The sequence below is a fragment of the Acomys minous genome (assembly GCF_964271855.1).
Source record: "Acomys minous genome assembly, chromosome: 6".
Classification (NCBI taxonomy): Eukaryota; Metazoa; Chordata; class Mammalia; order Rodentia; family Muridae; genus Acomys; species Acomys minous.
Window position 1 is genome coordinate 118,150,907 of NC_140487.1, and position 20,499 is coordinate 118,171,405.

Here is a 20,499-nt window from a genome sequence, read left to right on the forward strand (position 1 = left end):
CTAGCAAGTCAAGAACTCTGGTTCTTACTCGAGCGACAACCACATTCACACCTGAGGTGTTTTGTATTTTTTAATAAAGTTTGTAATCCAATGGACACACAGAACAAAACTGCGCTGAGAAAACAGTTTCATAAATTAATAAGTGTTAGGAAGTCAGGGAGAGGTCCAGGTCACAGGAAGAGGGAGTGGCCAGGTCTTTTGTACACTGTGTGACACTTCCATGTTGCGGGAACAGGACCCGTGCTGTAACGAAGCGCACTTATACAAATGAGTGACGGTACAAAGTCTGAGTATGAAAATAAGATTTTCTTTGAAAACACATTTTTGGCACAGATTAAAAAAAATGTATGTCAGGGAAATTTGATTTAAGTCAGTATTATATATATTTATATATATTATATATTTATATATACACACATCCCAAGTTCTGCACATCCGACCAAGAAAGGAAATCCTTCTATTTTGCTTTTACTCAACTGTAAACTGTACATCTGATGAGTCGAAGGTGGTGGCGGCGGCGGCAGGAGAATTAAAGATGACATGTCTGATGAGCAGGAGGAGATGGGGCAAAAAATCCCAATGAAATGTTCCTTGACCCCAAAGCTTCAGCACAAGTCCCAAGTCCTGCGTGAGCGTCCACAGCGTGCTCACGTACACATGTCCAGAGCATTACAGCCTGTGTTCCACTGTGTGAGTCACTAATTTAGTGCAAAGGCTGTTTTATTCTGTTTAACAAAAACAGAAGAATCCCACTGCCCTGTACCTTTTCTCCGTGAGGAGAGAAACCCAGCCCCTAATGTTTTTGTTGAGTCCATGGGTCGGTGGTCTGTCCTGGGCGAGAATTTCATGTAAACATACAAGCAGCACCACCCCCAGTGGAGGTCCATCTGTAGAGTTGCGCGGGCACGGGGACGAGGGCAGCTGGTGGCGCCTGGCAGTCTGCTCCTCAGCAGCTTCCCCTTTGCCCGGCTGGGTTGTCCACGGTTCTATCCTGTGTTCATTTTTATTTTTTGCAGCAGAGCCTCAGGAACATGGCCTGAGGTGTCGACCATTCAGAGCCTCACACAGAGGCAATGACAATCATGAGGTGGGGAGAGATGTTGGAGATGCTGGCAAGGAGGTCCGGGGCCAGGCGGGAGAGGTGACTCTCAGAGAACTCACAGGGAGGGAAGATCTGCAGCACATAGGCAGGCTGGAGAAGGAGTAAGAGAGAAAGTGGGACCCGCTGTCTCCCATGACCCTGCCACTATACCTGGCAGGCCCAATCAGGCCAAGGTACCAGGGCATGGTGCCATGCCATTAGCCTCTATAGTTCAAGGTCAATAACGCTTGTCAAGCTGTTCTCTAGCCCCTCTTTCCAGGACCTGCTGGCAGCCACCCATGTTGCCTGAGTGCCCACCTCCTCTGGGAACTCCTGGGGTACTCCGGTTGGTAGTAAAAATATCCCTGCCACCAAGCGTGCCAGCCTTCCTGGCCTGCCCTAAACTGGTCCTACCTGTGAGTACAAATAAGGGGTAGGGATGGGATAATGGACCAACCTGATTGGAGCCAGGGTTGGGAACGTTGATAATCCCTGCTGCTTGCTTGGCCTGCAGGTAGGTGATAAAGGCAGCCTTGAGGGACTCGGTCTGGCTCACCACGTCCTCCTGGTCACGACCACAGGGCAGAGCCAGCAGAAGGCAGTAGTCTGTTTCCACCTGGAGCAAAGGTGAGTGGTTAGAGATCTCCTGACTACCCAACATGCTCTAAGATGGCAGAGTGTGTGTGTGTGTGTGTGTGTGTGTGTGTGTGTGTGTGTGTGTGTGTGTGTGTGTGTGTGTGTGTGTGTGTGTATACAGGTGTGCACATGTGCGTACGGCCACCTGTTCCTCCCTCCGGCCCTCGAGTCTTACTGTCATTCTTCTGGCAACCCCTTCTAGCTGCGACGCCTCTAGCCGCATCCTCTGGGCGATCCTCAGTGGGGGACCACCTTCAGAGAGAGGCAGAGATCGATGGGCCAGGACGTTGTTGCCGGAGACAAAGTGGAGCTGCACAGCGGCCGTGTCGTTCTTAAGGGCCAGCAAGCCCTGCCACACGATGGGATACTTCTGCTTACCAAGAAATAAAACAGGGTCATGGTTTGTTCAGCATGGCGCTGGCAGCGACTTGCTGCTCTGTAGTAGGGAGATCTGAGCACACTTAGCGCCCATCTCACCTTCAGAAGCTGGACCATATCCACAGGCCTCTGTGGAGTGACGTGTGCAGAAGAGTCTTGTTTGGGGGCAGGCTGGGCTTCAGCAAGAGGCAGAGCCAGTCCAGGTGGGGAGCTTGTGCCTGAGGTTGCAGGGACAAACAGTGGCTGCTTTGGGGCAGCCTGGGAGGGAAGAGGGGTTGGGAGGTCTGGTTTCATGGACACTGACACAGGGGAAGGGTGGGCCGACTGGCCTGTTTCCACTGGTGCCCTCTGACCCTGAGCGTGGGGCTCAGGTGGCCTGTTTGTGGGGACAGCTGGGAGACGGGTCTGCTCCACCCCTCCTGTCTGCGTCCCCTTTGCCTCTTGGGAGACCTGAGCAATCTTGCTACTCGGTGGCTGGGCAGGCTGGCTGAGTTGGGAGGGCTGGCAGGGTGGGGCAGGTGGTGCAGGCTGTGTGGACTGCGTAGACGGGGCAGACTGTGCAGGCTGCGTGGTCTGCAAGGGCTCACCTTCAGGGGGGCCCTGGAGTTGGGAAGGAAGACAAAGGGACAGTCAGAATTGGTTACACAAAAGCCCCTGCTCCCAAACAAGAGCTCAATGGCCCCAGAGGGAGGCACCGTGTCTCATGGAGTCAGGCAGTAGAGCTTGTCTCCGGGAAGAGGCCACCTGGCATCACCCTTGGCACCCTGTGGGGCAGGAGCCTTTGACTAAAGCATCTCCCCATAGCCGTGAACAGCAGTACGATTTGACCCACTCCTCACTGCGAGTTTACAAACCCCTTTACATCTCCTGTCTAGTCTGTCTGTACCTTGCTCCCGATCCTTGCTGAAGGCCAGTTGTTTATGTTTCTTATTACTACGTGAATGCTTGTGTACATGCTAGAGGACACACACAGGTATGACTCTTGATGTGTCCATGTGGAGGTCAGAGATCAAAGGAAGACGCTGGAGACCTTCCCTCCCATTTTGATGAGGGTTGCTAGACCCAAACGGAAGCATACGTGCTTCCCCGCCAAACCATCTGACAGGCAGCCTGTCTTTGTAACCACACAGCCCCCAAGTGCGTGCCCAGAAGGTAGGGAAGAGACCTGGCTTCCTCACCTGGGCGGAAGTCTTGGTCCTGGAGGGTAGGCTGATGGAGGAGGCGACAGGAAACTGAGTATGTGTGAGCTGAGCTGGGGCATGGTAGGTGCGGATGTCGCCATACCTATATTCTTGGAACAGCTCACCGCTGGAGTGCACAATCTGCACCCCATGGGTTACGACCACAGGTGGAGAGAGAGGCAGACCCTGAAGCTGGCTGCTGGGGGTGACTGTGAGAATGCGGGCTTCACCGTGAGGGGTGGAGGCGGGAGTAGGGACAGGGCCGGGGGCTGGGGCTGGGATTGCTTTGGCATCTGAAGTCTTAGCAGCCTCTTTCACCAGCGGCTGGGGGGCCTTGTTGGCTGGTGGCACCTTCACTACCCCTTCTGTGGCCCTGGGCTGTTCACTGACAGCAGTCACATGCGGATGCACCATGATCCTCACGTCCCGGGGCACAGTGTACGGGTGCAGCCGGTACTCAGACTGCATGACCAGTACTTCCGACTGCACCGGGGCTGCAGCTCGAGCCACAGGGAGGTGATAGTGAACTTCTTCCTCAGGAGGGTGCTGTGTGGCCAGAGCAGGTACTCCAGCTGTGGCTGGCTGCGGGGTGCTCACACGCTGGGGGGCCCTCGCCTCTATCTGCTGGGGCTGCAGAGGGGCCCGAGGAGAGTGCAGCGTCTCTGGCCGGATGCTGTAGGTGATGCTGGGCAAGGTGGGTGTATTCATTCTCACCTCGCCTTGTGACAGGTGGCCAAGGGACACGGTCTGAGTGATGCTGTGGGGCGGCATGATGACAGACTGCTCTGGGTGTATGCTGGAGATGAACTGTGGCACGGGGATGCCCGCAGCCAGCATGACGGTGGCATTGGTGGAGAGCGCTGTGGAGGTGGTGCTGCTGGGATGGCACGCCCTTGGGAACGGGCCTGCGGCAGGCCCACTAGGTCGAGGAGAATGTGTATCTGGTTTGGTGGCTGCCAAGTGAGAGATGGTTCGATCTGCTGGGGTGCTGGGTCCGGAAGGAACATGGTTCACTTCTGTCGGCAGTTTGCTGGGCAGGGCGGGAGGGTGGTGGGGAGTGAGGGTGGGCCCCAGGTTAGCTGGCTGTAGGACCTTGGTCTCTATTTTCAGAGTCACCGGGTCAGCAAGTTTCTTGTTAGTGGTCACTATGCTTGGGGTGAGGACAAGCTGGTTGTGAACCAGCACTGGGGGTGTATTGATGCCCTGGGTGAGAACTTTCACTGTGCCACCTTGGGTGACAGGCGTGGACACTGAGAGGTGGATGGGCTCGGGCTTCTCCAAGGATGGACGGTCTGTCTTCACCGAGGAGATGACAGGAGAGGCATTGTATGTCTGGGCAGTCAGGACCAGGGTAGAATGGGCGGCCACATTTGCAAAGGCTGAAGGGGTCTGAGGGCCTTTGGGTGCAGACTGGGAGGGTGTGACAGAGTCGGCTTTCACCTGGGACTTTGACACTGACTGCTGAAACTCAATGTCCATAGCACTGGCCGGAGGGATCTGGCTGATCTTGGCACTGATCCGCTGTGGGCCTTCCGTCTTCTGGCCCGAGTAGCTCAGAAGCACGACCCCTTCTGAAGTGTTCACACGCAGCCCCGCCCCAGAGCCCGTGTCTGCTGGGCGGTCATCAATCACTGACATGGACCCCGGGTGGAAGCGACTGTTTTCATTGCTGCTCGACCTGTGCTTGCCTTTGGCTGCTGGCGCAGTCACCATACCTGTCATGGCCGCCGTGCCTGTTGTGGCAGTCGCACCACACACAGCAGTCACTGCACCAGCAGCAGCATTCACGGCACCCGGAGCAGCGTTCACTGTGCCCACTGTGGCACTCACCGGAGTGGTCAGAACGTTGACAGGCCCAGTGAGGACATTCACAGGCCCCTTTAGGAGATTCACAGGCCCACCAGGGGTGCTCACTAGACCTTTCAGGGTGGCCACTGAGCCCTTCACAGGACCCTTTAAGGCATTCACTGGGACCAGAGAAACATTCACCAGGCCAGTCAGGGCACTCACCAGGCCGGTCAGGGTCTGAGGAGCTGGCTTCGCCAACGTTATCTTCTGTGAGTTCTCCAGGTCAATGCTGACGGGCATCCGGTTAATAACAGATGTGATTTTAGGGGCAATAACTGGAGCCACCTTCTCTTTGTCAGCAGCTACTGGCACCTCTGAGGCTTGTGTGTCAGAGGCATTTGACACTGGAGCCACTGACTTTTCTTCTAAAGGAGGATGGTGTTTGGGTTCACATGGAGGGGCTGGCGCCTCATGTAGACAAGGCGCGGCACTCACGGGCTCTGCGATGGCTGTAGTGACACTTGTGGAAGTGACACCTGTGGCCGATACATATTTGGGGTCCATGAGGATTTTCCTCAGTGTACTGGAGCTGGTATCCACATCAGAGGCCTTTGTGTCTGGGGGAAGAGCTGGAGATGGGGTGGACTGAGCCCGGGGCTCCTCCTGTCTTGTAATCCACTCCGTCACCTTAGGAGGGGGACTCTGATGTGGGACTCCCCCAGGAATGACAGGGGGTGGGAGCTTTGCTATAGTCACTAAAGGAATTGTGGGTGGAGGTATGCTTGAGTCACTGGGTGGGGTCACTGGATCACTTTCGATGATTGAATGCACCTTGAACCTAGCTTGGGGTTCTTCATCCAGCAGCGCTGGCTGGGAAAGAGGGGGCAGGTCAGGGGGTGCAGAGGCTTTGCATGGAGTCTTTTCTTCAACACTGCTTTCCTGGGGCAGACTCTCAGCAGGTGGACTCTTGCTTGGGTCAGAAGTGCACTCCCCAGAAGGAGGGGAACAAGGCTTCTCACTCGGCTTTTCTTCTGGGGGAGCTTCTGGGGGTGCTGCTGTTGCCTCATTGGCAGCAGGACTCTCACTTTGAGGCTGCTCAGCCTCAGAGGCACGAGTCTCTGTGGCTGGGACCACTTTCTTGTTTGTATTCCTTTTCCGGCGTGATCGTGTTGTCTTTGGGCGCCCCTTGTCTTTCCGGGGAGGAGTGACTTCCACTTTAGACCCCTTGGCTTCCTGTACAGAGTCACTGCTGTTCCCCTTGGCTTCCTTGACGTCTGCAGAGCCTGCTGATTGGTCTGAGGCACTGACTTGTGGGGCAGAAGACTCTGTAGCAGCCCCTGTCTCCAAGGTTTCAGACACATCCTCATGGGGCCCCGGCTCCACTCCTTCCTGCAGATGTGTCTGAGATCCTGGGGGGAAAGAGGGCAAAGTGGAGAAGTTCTCGGGCTCTCCGGAACTGTCGCTGATGATGGAGCCAATAGCCGCAGCCAGTTCCGTTTCGCACGCCTGGTGTGCAGGCTTGGGGCCATCCTCTGGGGCAGCGACGGGGCCTTCAGATGCTCCTGGGGCTGCTCCCTTGTTAGCTGCCCCAGCAGGAAGCTCGGCGAGCTTCCCGATGTTCTCCACAGCCTGCTCCAGCTCCGTCTGCTTGGCTAGCTGTGTGGCTTGTGGGGACACCATGGCGGCAGACACACCTTCCTTCTCTGCTTCCTTGTCAGGATCAACTAGGTCACTTTTCAGCTGAGATGAGGAGCCACTTTCCTTCTGGGGGCTCTCATTTTTCTCTGGAGAGACTGCCACAGGCCCAGCCTCCTTGTCCACTGCCTGCCCTGCTGCCCTGGTGGCCATTTCCAGGCTTTTCAGATGTGCAGCTCTGTCCATTGCTGACCTGGTACTGCGAGCACGGCCTCTCTTTGATTTGGAGGTTTTCTCAGGAGGTGGCTTTTTCTCTGCTACCTCAGCTGGGAGGGTGTCAGTCACATTCTTGTCTGTGTTGGCATCTTTTCTGTCCCTTCTGAGCTCACCTCCTGCTTCTTTGTCACCCCTGGCCTTACTTTCTCTTGTGTTCACCTGGATACTGGCCTCAGCAGCAGCCTCAGCTTTCTGCTCGTTTCTCCCCCTTTTCCCTTGTGGCCCGCTGGCAGTTGCTGATTTCTGAGACCTTGGAGACCTCCACCCCTCAGCTGGCTCTTTCGTCTCCTGCTCATCATCTTCCTCAGCACGCCGGCGTGTTTTAGGAGGCCTTCCCCTCCGAGGGGTGGGGGGAGCTACCACGGCCTCCTGCAGCTCCCGTTCCAATCTCTTCCTGGTCACTCTGGGTTGCTCAGCTGGCTCTTTAGCTGGAGAGCGGCCTTCGTGGTCCCCCATGGTGGCATAAACACTCCTGACATTCCGGCGCCTGGTTCGGCTGAGGGGCAGGCTAGGTTCAGGGTGCTGAGGCTCTGCCGCCGAGCCTTTAGATGCAGTCCTTGTAATCTTCTCTGCCTCCATCTTCAGTTCCAACAACTTCTGTGCTTCCCCGCGAGGGGAGCTGGACCGCTTCAGCTTCTCCCGGTCTATCCTCTCGCTCTTCCTGGTGACAGGCTTCTCTACAACGCTTGCAGCAGCTGCCTGGACTGGTGTCTTGGAGCGCTTGCTTTTGTTTGTCTTTTTCTCTCTTGCTGTGACTGGAGGGTTGGCCTCTACGTCTTCAGAAGCCGGGGGCTGAACTTCAGGCATGACTCCAGCTTTCTGAGTGGCATCAGGTTCAATGCTCGGAGCTGATTCTGGCTTCTCTACCTTCGGCTCTTCAGTTTCCTCAGGGGTCTGAGTTGGTTTTGGGAGTGGCTGGGGACTGCTGGGTTTTGGGTCTACAGGGCTTTCTACCTGGGAAGCTGCAGCTCCTGGAGTTAGAGGCTCGGCATCCACACAAGGAGCAGCGTCGGTAGCTGAGCTTTCTTGAGCAGCCAAAGGTGCCACCGTGGCACCTTCATTGGTGTCCTCTCCTGGGGAGATGTCCACCTGCTTGGGCTGTTCCACGGGGACAGAAGCCGGCTCAGACACAAACTTTGTTTCTTCTAAGACAGGGGCGGGCTCCACGGACTTCTCTCCTGCCAGTGAAGTTGCCTCCACCGTCTTCTCAGCCTTCTCTGGTGCTGCTGATGCTGGTTCTGGTGTCACAGCACTGACGACAGGAGGCCCAACTGAGACAGGGGCTTTGGGCTCCAGCTCTTTAGTCTCAGCGGCGGCAGGTTCCGGGGTCTTGGGATGATGCTCTGGGTCCTCCTGTCTCTCAGCCTCTTTGGGCTTCTGGTCCTTCTCCTTCTCCTTCTGCTGCATCCGAGTGAGCTCCATGAATCTGCTGTGGAACAGGACCACTGGCTCCTGGACCGAGTCACTTGTGCTGCTTGCGCCCTCAGACAGCTGTCTGCCATACAGCCTCCCTGGAGGGAGGTCAGACTCCTCGCCTTTCCTCTCAAGATGCTGCAGCCGCTTGGAGTCCTGTTCAAAGATGGAGCTGTGTAAAAAACGAGAGGCGAAGAGCTCCGGCCTCTCCTGCTCCTCCTCCCTGGGGTCTTCCTTCTTATCGTCTGTCTTCCCCTCGGAGTCCGTCCTGATTTTCTTCTTTTTCATGTACCAGGATGGAATGGGTCTTGGGGCAGAGTCGACCTTTTCTTTATCTTTGTTGTTTCGAAAATTAGCAAACCGGGAGTCCCAGTCAAGAAAAGACCAATTTTCTTCACGGGACGAAGAGAGAGATTTTGCTCTTTCAAGCAAAGCTTTTGTGTCTGGTGTGATTGTCTTATCCAACGCAAAAGAATAAAACTTGTTTCTTTCTAAAGAACTGGAGAGTCTTTCATCTCGCTCACGTAGTTTGTCATCTCTGTCCCTCAATAAAAAAGACAGGCGAGGGCTGTCATAGAGGGTGGAGGCTCTGGGCGACTGGGATCTGTGCTCAGCATCCTCGTCAGAGTCAGAGGGCACCTCACCAGGCTCCAGATCCCGTACTGACCTCTTTCGTAGACTGTCTCTCTTAATTATGCTGTTTGGAAAACTGACATCAAACCTGCTGGGGTCCTGTTTCATCTGAGGGTCCCAACGACTTGGCTCACCTTCAGAATTCAGGACAGACAGCTTTATTTTGGCCATGTCAGCCACCTGTTCTCTCTTGCCAGAATCGTAAGGGTTAAACTTTAAGGGGTCTTCTCTCACGGTTACATTAGTATAGGGGAGACCTTTTTCGTCCACTTTAGGAGACCCCTTTACTGACAGTAACCTGGGGGAGCCCAGGGAGTCATCATCTTCATGGAGGGACCCGTGGCGGACACTGGGGGAACAGCTGGCCCTTTCAGAGTCCTCACTGATTTGGCGTGAACTTCTGTAATTTCTCTCTCTCTTGGTACAGATATCAAAATCAACATGATCCAGCCTTTTCTTTTTGCTGGGAGGCGAGTCATCAGTGACATCCTGAGGGGGCTTGCCCACCTCATGGACAAGGCTACGTCTTTCGTACTCATCTACATCTTTTTTAGGACTGCCAAACTTCTCAGACTTCGCTATCTCCATCTCCAGCTGCTGTTTCCTGCGACTCTGCTCCATCTGTTTTCGGTAACTCTGTGTGTGATCGATGTCAATGCCAAGCTTCTCCTCAGCATGGCCTGTGTGCGGCTTCTCCTGGCCTGCTTTCTGCTCTGCTGGCTCATCACGGAGACGGCAGTGGTTTTTCCTGACGTCCTCCTTCTCGGGCCCTTGACTATCTAGGAGCTGAAGCTGTCTGGGCTGAGGCTTGGAGGGGACAGCTTTTTTGGGCGGGGTTTCTTGATTCTCCGCAGATCCGTGTGTTGGTTCTCCCAGGCCTGCGTGTCCATCTGAGCTGGGCCGAGAGCCAGGCCCTGTAGAGACAGCAGCAGGCTCCTGGCAGTCTTTGGGGCTAGGAGCTGAATTAAGTCTGTCCAGCTTTGTTTTTTTTGATTCCCTTTTAAGGATTTCTTTTCGCACAGGCTTTCTTTCCGACTCTCCTTCCCTTAGCAACACACCATCTCTCGGCATGTCAGGCTGCTGCTTTAAAAGCACTCGAGTGTCCTCCGTTTCGGGGCTGCTTTTCTTGACTTCTGGTTTTTGCTTTTCTGCTTTTAAGTTGGAATCAGCAAAGCGCCTTTTCCTTGCTTCCAGCTTCTCCAGGTCCAGCGCGCTGAGCTCAGGCGTCTGCTCAGGCTTGAGGTGCTTCCTGAGCTTAGGCCTGACCTCCTTATCTGCCGTCTCTGCATGGCCTGCGAGGGCCTTGTCCCTCAGCACCTTCCCTCGAGCAGACTCCACCTTTGAAGAGTCTGACTTGGCAGGCTCCCCCTGAGCAGCCTGGGATTTCTGATCCGGGGCTGAAGACTTAACGGTGTCGTGATCGAGCCTGGCTTTGAGCTTGTCCGTGGCCGGGTGGTCAATGACTTTCCCCTCCTTCTCTTTTACTCGAGTTAGAACCACACAAGGCATGAGCTCCAGGCGGTTCCTGGCTGGCCCTTCCCTGTCGACCCTGTCCCTGCTCACTCTGGCAGGAGGCCGGGTCTTCTCAGGGCTCTGCTCCCGGTCGTTCTCGGGCTCCGTCTCGGAAGACTGAGAACTGGGGGAATGAGCCTTGCCTTTTCGTTTCTGCCTGTCCGGCTTGTCCTTTTCTAACTTTTCCTTCCGAATTATTCGTCTCTCCCTCTCTATCCTCTCAGGATCAAAAGGTCGCTCTTTATCTGTCTTTTCATTTTTTGTATAGCGTTCTAGCCGAGCCTTTTCCAGTTTGTCATACCGTGGCGGGGACACCGAGCTACAGCTCCCACTTCGCTCCGAGGACCGGCGGTACAGCCTCCTCTCAGAGTCACTTGGCAATCTCTCTGAATGTGTAGGCGACACCCCAGGACTCTGTGGCCGACGCAAGTGCAGGGGACTCTGACTTCGCTCAATGGGCCTCCTCTCGTGGTCCCGGTCTGACTCAAATCGCTCCCGCTCTCGCTCCCGCTCTCTCTGCCTGTAGCTGTATTCCCGAATATCTTGGTCGTACGGGTCACTCCTGTACTCTCTGTACTCTCGAGGGTCGTCGTAGTACCGGGACTCATAGTACTCTCCTTGGTACGTTTCCCACTCCGAGTAAAACTCTCTCCCTCGAGCTGGATAGTCCCTCCTGGAGTCCTCAGGGTAGGTGCCTGGGGTGCGAACACTCTCATAGTACGTCCGATCCTGGCTGTACTCATAGGACCCTCTTCGTTCCTCTCTGCCAAATATCAGAAAGATTGCGTTAGCTCTTCTGTCCTCTCATGCCTTGCAGTCCCACCTCCGTAACCCCAGAACTAAAGGGGCAGAGGCAGGAAGACACTTAAGACTTGTTCCAAGTACACAAGCTCTGCAGCCTGTGGTGCAGCGACACCATCTTACACAAGATGTCTGAACCCTTTAGTCACTTGCCCAGCTGCAGGTGTTTAGCAGCAGCGCTCAAGCCAAATGAAGTGCTACGATGTAAAAGCTGGTGGCCTACATAAAACTCAAACGCAAAACTCCAGGGTTTCTCTCTGGACATCTGGCCTGGAACTCACTATTTAGACCAGGCTTGCTTCCAAATCACTGAAATCTCCTGCTTCTGCCTCTTAGAGTGCTAGGATTAAAGGCGAGGCAACCATGTTACACAGTTATAACATAAACTCAATAATCACTAATAAAGAACAATATTTAAGGAGACCTTGATTCCACTGTACTGTACAGTTAGGGTATATCACACTGTACCCAGTAAATATGTGTACTTATAAGAATTTTTAAAAAAGATTTAATTATTATGTATACAGTGCTTTGTCTACATGTACACCTGCACACCAGGAGAGGGCACCAGATCTCATTAAAGATGGTTGTGAGCCACCATGTGGTTGCTGGGAATTGAACTCAGGACCTTTGGAAGAGCAGCCAGTGCTCTTAACCTCTGAGCCATCTCTCCAGCCCCAATTGTATCAATTAAAGAAAATTTATTTTCAATGCTTTAGTCTCAGGGATGGAGAGGTAGCTTACAAGATAATATACTTATTATTCTTGCAAAAGAGCCAGCTTTAGTTCCTAAAACTCACATGGTAGCTCACAACCTTCTGTAACTCCAGTTCCAAGAGGAATTGATAGCCTCTTCTGACCTCCTCGAGTACCATACACACTTAGTACACAAACATTCATTAAGGCAAAGCACTCACATACGTAACAGGAAAATAAGGAAATCTTTAAAAAATGTTTATTTTGGGTGTGGTGGCGCACACCTTTCATCCCAGCATTCGGGAGGCAGAGGCAGGCTGATCTCTGGGTGTGTAGCCTGGTCTACAAAGCAAACTGCAGGCCAGCGGAGATCCTGTCTCCAAAAAACAAAAAGAAAACAAATGCATGTTTTGTTGCTGCTGGTGGTGGTGGTTCTCTGTTGAAGCTAAATAGGAAAACCCATTTGACCTTGTAAATGCATCCTGAAATCACTCTGGGGCAGTGTAAAGCAAATGCACTGACAGGGAGGAGCCCTGGCTTTCCCCCCACCATAAGCAATCCCATGACCTCAGAAACAAAGTTACCCGACAGAGGGATGTAGATTTATCTCAGTGGTAGTGCACTTGCCTAGTAATGTACAATCTTGAGTTCAGTGCCCAGCAGCAGGGAAACAAACAGATCACAAAAAAAAAAAAATGCCCAACCTTCAGTTACTGCCATGAAAACAAACAGAGGGCTGCCTCCCAGGGGAGGACGTGAAGACCAAATGGCACAGAGCTTTGTACATGGACAAGCTCTATGAAATTGGTGTGTGTGAGCCGGGCGTGGTGGTGCATGCCTATAATCCCAGCACTCGGGAGGCAGAGGCAGGTGGATCGCTGTGAGTTCGAGGCTAGCCTGGTCTACAAAGTGAGTCCAGGACAGCCAAGGCTACACAGAGCAGAGAGAGAGAGAGAGAGAGAGAGAGAGAGAGAGAGAGAGAGAGAAAGAGAGAGAAAGAGAGAGAGAGAGAGAGAGAGATGATCCTGAGCTGAATCATCAGAGTCAAGCATCTTTCTGACCTGAAATCACTTGCTCAGAGGGATGACAGCCTCTGAGGAATGCATTAGACACACAGAACATCTGAAAGCTCCCCCCATCTGCTTCCTATAGGAGAACACACCATTAGATAGAGATAAATAACCATGGAAATGAACTGAAGAACAAAGCCAGAAACAGATCATCGCTAAAATTAGTGAATCTTAGTGGTAATCCACTCAAGTAACGCCTACACTACATCACCCAGCCCTCATAAGACACTGCTTTTCAGAACTACTGAATGTACACAGAGAGGCGAAGCATCCAACACACACCGTCCCCTCACTCTCGGGTACAGTCTCTTTCAGAGCTGGTGTAATGACAGCAAACTCGGGCGAGAGCTCAGCTGGCACAGTGCTTGCCCCCAGGCGTACGCCTGCATTGGACTCCCAGTACCACTAAGTCAAGTGGAGCAGCATACATCTGCAACGCCAGCTCTCACGGGTGGAGACAGAACGCCACCAAGTTCAAGGTCATTCTTAGCTATGAAACAAGCCTTGGGCCAGCCTAGGCTATGAAGTTCCTGCCTCACAGAGACAATAAAACTACAACCAATCAGTTCAAACTGCTACTCTGGGAACTGGGATTGAGAACATTCTGTCCAAAGTGACATACTTGTACACGTATGTACACATGAGTATGTATGTACACACACACACACACACACTCACCCATGCGTGCTCTTTCTCTGATGGTGGGAAACGGCCCCTCACACTGGCTCTCTAGCTGAAGAGTTCGACATTTTCAGGGTTTTGCAATTTGGATTCTAATCTATTGATGAGAAACCATCAAAGCCTTAGCTTTCTGACGTTTGGAGTGGAGCAGTGGTGTCAGGTTTCACTTAAAAGCTCAAGAGTTCAGTGACTTAGAATCAGCAACTAGGAAATGCCTGCAAGAGGCACTGCTCACTATTTCAACACAACAAAGTGGGCCTGTGGGCACTGCAGCAGGGGATGGATGGGAGACATCTGATTCTTTTTCTTTCTTTTCTTTTCTTTCTTTCTTTCTTTTCTTTTTTTTTTTTTAAGTTTTTCGAGACAGGGTTTCTCTGTGTAGCCTTGGCTGTCCTGGACTCACTTTGTAGACCAGGCTGGCCTCGAACTCACAGGGATCCGCATGCCTCTGCCTCCTGAGTGCTGGGATTAAAGGCGTGCGCCACCACACCCAGCCTCCTTCATCCACTTTCAAACACAGTCCACTATGGGTGATCATGTGAGAATATTTTAATATATTGTATAATCAAAGAGAAGAAAAAAAATTGAACATGACATTACCATAACTAAAAAAATGGCTGACCTTCTGCACTGCCAAAATTACCAGTTTATAAATTATCTGACTTGCTCTACCTAAGAGTCAAACACTTTACAGCTCTTTGCAATACAAGGGTGCTCAGTGAAGACCGAGACAAGATAACCCAACCTACCTCTCTTCAACTACATAAAAACTAGATTTGTAAAAACAAACCTGTTTTCTATATGACAGGTTAAACACTGTGTTTACGGCGAACAGAAAAGTGCAAAAGAGAAAAATAAACTTTAAGGCCATATAAATTAGAAGTATAGTTATATTGGGAGATCTGCTGCCCATACCTTGGCCTACCAAGCACATAGTCCTGAGGTTCTTCTCCAAAGCTGGTAGTGCAGCATAAACAGAGAAACACCTACCTTCTCTCTGTTAGCATTTCATAGAAGTCTCTGATGTCTTGACCAGACTTCTCCATGCAGTGATAAAACGCAAGCTGGCTTTCCCGATTTGCAAAGTCCACCTAAAAAAATAAAAATTTCGGAGTTAGACCCATTACTATAGGATGAACATATTTAGGGCAAACATAAATAGTATTATAAAAGTAGTTTTTATAAAGAAAGAGAAGTTCAGATTTCAATTTTGTAAAGTTTTTTCAAGACAGGGTTTCTCTGTGTAGCCCTGGCTATCCTGAACTTATTTTGTATACCAGGCTAGCCTCGAACTCAGAGATCCACCTGCCTCTGTCAGCCAGTGCTAGGGGATTAAAGGTGTACAGCAAGTGACCAACTTCTAACTGGTCTAATTTGAGGCCCATTCCACAAGAGGGAGCCCAGGCCTGACACTGCCTGGATGACCAGAGACCTAGGGTATAAGCAAACATGACTGCTCTCTCCCCCATCAATGAAATAATTGCTAATGATAGTCTGCTCTACTCATATATGCCTAGTCAGTCATCACCAGAGCTGACGGGAACAGACGCAGAGACCCACAGCCTGCATGGTTCTGCACTAGGTACTCGGAACATTTATGGTTGTTGGCTTAGTGGTTTGTTTGTTTGTTTGTTTTGTTTTTTTTTTGGCCGCGGGGGGGGGGGGGGAGGCGCGGGGCAGACACGACACCTGATGGTGGGAATGGAAGCGTCTCTGATTCTTTTGCCTGCTCCTGGGACCCCTTTCCTCCTACTGGGTTGCCTCACCCAGCCTTGATGTGAGGGTTTGTACCTGGTCTTATGGCAGCTTATGTTATGTTTGGTGAAATCACTGGAGAAGGAGGGAGGGAAGGAATGAATCTGGGGGAGGGAAACTGGGAGGAATATAGAGAGAGGAAGCTGTGGTCAGGATGCACTGCATAAGAAAAGAAGAAATAAAATAAAAATAAAATGTGTGCTCTTCAATGCCTGGCCAATTTTGAAGTTTAAGACAAAAGAATTTTTTAAAACATAAAACTCTTAAATTCTATACAAATATTGACAGATACAATTTAAGGTCCCAGAACCCAATCAGAACTGAGAGGGCTGGTGAGGTGCAGTTCCCAAACTGAAGAGAGGCTAAACAGGGACCGGTCACAATCACAAGCTTGGGATCAGCCACACAATAAGACCCCCTGCCCCTATACACACACGTGCACGCACACAACACTTTTCCCCTTGACAACCGAACAAAGAACCAAAAAAGGGAGAAAAAAATAAAATGGAAACCAACTTCTACCAGGATTCTGAGTTTGTAAATGGCTGGGTCAACAACAAGCCATGTATAGATGGGCACTCTATGGTGCATGTAAGTTTGCTGGGACAGCCATTACAACAGGGCAGGGCTGCCCGGTTTGTGTCCTACTGTCAAAACATAATTGTATTTTAATCCAGTCATCAGTTCTTAAGTACATAATTATGCCAAACACCAATGAATATCCAGTTTTTTTTGGGGGGGGGGGGTTCGAGACAGGGTTTCTCTGTGTAGCCCTGGTTGTCCTGGACTCACTTTGTAGACCAGGCTGGCCTCGAACTCACAGCGATCCGCCTGCCTCTGCCTCCCGAGTGCTGGGATTAAAGGCGTGCACCACCACGCCCGGCTGAATATCCAGTTTTTAAACAAGCAATACCAGGAGAAAACACACATGCGCGCACACCACCACCACAGGCAGCTTCCTATTGGAAGCTGACTAACTAAATGTGCCACTAGCACATAGACACTGTAATGGGGAAAGGAGGGCTCTGCACCAAGGATACAGGTATGAGCCTGCCCATCAGGAGCCCAGGAGAAGGAGAAGTGCTTTGAAAAGAACTGTTAAGGAAGAATCTATGGCTAAGGGCATAAAAGACCTGTGTCCACAAACAGCAAGCATGAAAAACCTATTCTTTCCCCTAAAACTTGAAGTCAAATCCAATCATGCTTTCTAAACGACTCTCTGTGCTGGCAACCTACATATGTAGCTATGAAGAGAGATCTGATCAGACTTTTGCTTGGCTTCTGGTTTTTTGTTTTGTTGCTTTTGATCTTGGGGGCACATAATACTATGTGAACCGTCTGGCATTAAAGGCACATGCCACGTGCAGCCCTTGGCTCTTGTTAGTCACTGTGCACACCTTAATTTTATTGCCACCAATTTTCCTGCCCTTGGTCTCCTTGACAGCTGCTTGTGCATACTCAATCTCATTGTAGAGAACCAGAGCCATGCCTTTTAAGCGGTCAAACACCACCTGCAAAAAAATAAAACAACAACCAATTAAGGGCTTTATCTACTGCTGTGTGTGTCAGTCCCAACAAAATCCTAAGTCACAAGGATGCTACTGAAAAAGTATTTGTATTTGGATTATTCCAGAAAAATTCAGGCTTTTCCAGAAGAGGCATGTCTTTGTTGTTTCTCTGTGTAGCCTTGGCTGTCCTGGACTTGCTTTGCAGACCAGGTTGGCCTCGAACTCAGAAATCTGCCTGCCTCTGCCTCCCCAGTCCTGGGATTAAAGGCATGTGTCACCATGCCCTACCGAGGCATATCTTAATAAGCACACTAAGTTTTATGTGGAGAGACACTAAAATCACGGTATTGAGGCTTACGTACATTACACCTGTATTTTTCTATATTTTACTGTTTTTCATACTGACTTTACTATAAGGAGACCATAGGCTCAAAATAATGATAGGATAATGGAGTTGGGCCAGGGATCCTTTTCCTGAAGTTTGTGGGTGTGCTATTTAGCAAATATTAGATGGAAATTTTGCTGTATGAACATGTTAAATTCATAACACTCAAGCATAAATAAAATCTATGGCTACAACTCAATGATAGAGAATTTGCCTAGTACACCAAGACCCAAGGCTCCGTCCCCAGCATCAGAACAACTGAGTAAGAGCAAGAACTAGACTACATGTGGCTCAGATGTCCATTCTTCTCCCCTCCCCCGACCCCAGCCTGTGCTGTTGTTATGGTGCAGCCCAGGGCAGACCTGAGCTGTTGGCAATCCTCCTGCCTAAGCCTACCTACTGCTGAGATTACAGCCATGAGCCACCACGTCTGGAAACTAGACTGGCCTGTGTGTACCATAGAGTGTGTGTTGAGATCAAAGGACAAATTCAGGGGCCAGCCCTTCCCTTCCAACTTGTTTGAGATGGACTATTGTTTTTCTGCCACAAAGTACAAACCAGGCCCTATGGGTTTCTCAGGACTCTCTGCCTCCGCTTCCCGCCTTCCTGTAGGAGTGTAGGGTTACGATATTAATGCTATTTCTGGCTTTTATGTGGTTTCGAGGGGCTTGAACTCAGGTATTCATATTTGCATGGCAAGAAATGTTATCCCCTCAGCCAACTCTCTAACTCTAAACTCAATTTTCCTTTTATTAATACTGTGTGTTACATGCATGTTGTATGTGTGTGGGCAGGAACAGCACAAACCACATGCATACATTAAAGAACAACTTTATAGAGTTGGTTCTCTCCTTCTAACACACACACACACACACACACACACACACACACACACACACACACATCTGAGCGCTCTATCTGCATGTACACCTGCAGGCCAGATCTCACTGTAGATGGCAGTGCGCCACCATGTGGTTGCTGGGAATTGAACTCAGGATCTCTGGAGAGCAGCTGGTGCTCTTAGAACTCTGAATCATCTCTCTAGCTCTCACTCTACCTTTATGTGGGTTTTGTGAATCAAATTCAGGTTACTAGACTGTTTGCTAAACTCCTTTACCTGCTGAACCATCTTGCTGGCCCAGGACTATCTCATTTTCATGAAAGGAAATTATAAAAATCTCTAAGAAACAACCTACTTATTGTTTCTAAAGAAATCATCTTGTGGGGGCTGGAGAGCTGGCTCAGTGTTAAGAGCACTTTTTGTTTGTGCAAAGGACCCAAGTTTGACTCCCAGCACCGACATGGAAGCTCACCACTTCCTTAGGCACTAGGCACACGTGGTAGAGACAAATGTGTATGCAAAAAACACACATATTAATAAAATAAATATTTTTAAAAAATCATCTTGCCAGTATACTACAAATTTTTTAATTACCTTTTTAGGCTAAGTACATCTATGGGACAGTTATCACAACATCTTACAAACAGCTTTTCACAGCTATTTGAAACTATAACTTTAGGAGGGACTTTAAGTTTAAACTGGAATGTATTTTTTAAAAGTTTTATACCAGCTGGACAATGGTGGCACACACCTTTAAACCCAGCACTCAGGAGGCAGAGGAGGCAGATCTCTGAATTCGAGGCCAGCCTGGTCTACAGAGCTAGTTCCAGGACAACCAGAACTACACAGAGAAACCCTGTTTCAAAAACCTAAAATAAGGGCTGGAGAGATGGCTCAGTAGTTAAGGGCGTTGCTTGCTCTTCCAGAGGTCCTGAGTTCAATTCCTAGCAACCACGTGGTGGCTCACAACCACCTATAATGTTATCTGATGCCCTCTTCCTTAGGTAAAGCACTCATATACAGTAAATAAAATAAATAAATCTTTTTTTTTTAAATACTAACAGAATATATAGTTTTAAAAGTATAAATGAAAGTTGAATTAGCAAATTAAGTATGGAAGCCATTTAGATATTGTTTTCTTAATTTTTTCTAAATATTAAAGTATTTAATGTGACCATTTCTATTCAGTATATACTGGTTAACAACATACAGCTATTTAATTCGAAAGCCCACTAGTATATAACATTTTTTTGTTTTGCTTTCTGAGACAGGGTTTCTCTATGTAGCCTCGGCTGCCCTGGACTCTCTTTGTAGATCAAGCTGGCCTTGAACTCATAGATCTGCTTGCCTCCCCAAGTGCTGGGATTAAAGTGTGTCACCATGCCAAGCTGACAACTATTTTTATAAGACTTTCACTTTTTGAAAATGTGTAACAAATATCAGTATATGTCATAAGTAAGCAAAATATTTTTTATCCTATTTTATTCAGCTATATAGAAGGAGTTTCAAATTTCCCCAGAATTTTGTCTGTTGTCTGTTGGCTTTACTGTTGGTGACTTTGCAGTGCTGGTAACTAAGCCCAGGGCCCAACAGACCATTAATCTAAATTTAATTTTAAAAAAACCAAACCAACCTTTATGCATGTATATCTACATGTATGTGCACATATGTGTTGGTACCTGCAGAGCCCAAAAGAGTGTTGGATCCCTGGAGCTAGAGACTAAGGCAGGGCTGGGCCACCCAGAGTGAGTGTGGGGAACTGAACTTGCATCCTCCAAAAAAGCAGCAAGCACTGTTAAGCAGTGGGCATCTTAGCAGACCCAGTGAAGAGAATTCAAAGATGTAAAATATTAAAGAAAAGGAAAAGACAGCAAACAGAAAGTGAGACTGAACCACAGAATCCTAAGAAAACAGAATCAAAAGCAAGGGCCTACCTTTACCACAGGCCCGTATCGGCAGAAGTGTCGTGTTAAATACTGGTCGGACACGTTGGCAGAAAGCCCATCTAACCACACACAGTTTGTAGGCATGCTCTTCCCAAAACCCAGCTGAAATTAAAAGGGAAAATTCTATCACCACAGATGACAATTACTATTCAACTACAAAATTTTCGAAAACTAGCCTTCTATAGAAATGCTGAATCAATGTGTGTGTGCGTGTGCGCATGTGTGCTCAAACTCAGGAGGTTACCGAAGCTACTGAGCTATACTCTCGACTGCTCGGATCAAT

General features: G+C 50.0%; 1 protein-coding gene across 4 annotated transcripts in view; it reads right to left on the minus strand.

Annotated features, from left to right (window-relative positions):
• Nucleotides 1–59: 59 nt before the first annotated feature.
• SPEN (spen family transcriptional repressor) overlaps nt 60–20,499 on the minus strand; it is a 67,295-nt gene continuing 46,855 nt past the window's right edge. Inside the window, exons 8-16 of one of the 4 annotated variants that reach the window (XM_084786435.1) lie at nt 20,205–20,318; nt 16,934–17,047; nt 14,772–14,872; nt 3,274–11,296; nt 2,683–2,695; nt 2,195–2,313; nt 1,893–2,087; nt 1,539–1,697; nt 60–1,192 (exon numbers count right to left, since the gene is read on the minus strand). In XM_084786435.1, the coding sequence (XP_084642561.1) occupies nt 1,061–1,192; nt 1,539–1,697; nt 1,893–2,087; nt 2,195–2,313; nt 2,683–2,695; nt 3,274–11,296; nt 14,772–14,872; nt 16,934–17,047; nt 20,205–20,318 (8,970 nt within the window). In that variant the 3' untranslated portion in view covers nt 60–1,060. Of the gene's footprint in view, nt 1,193–1,538; nt 1,698–1,892; nt 2,088–2,194; nt 2,696–3,260; nt 11,297–14,771; nt 14,873–16,933; nt 17,048–20,204; nt 20,319–20,499 lie in introns of all 4 variants that reach the window. The other 3 variants (XM_084786436.1, XM_084786433.1, XM_084786434.1) reach the window with 3 other exon arrangements.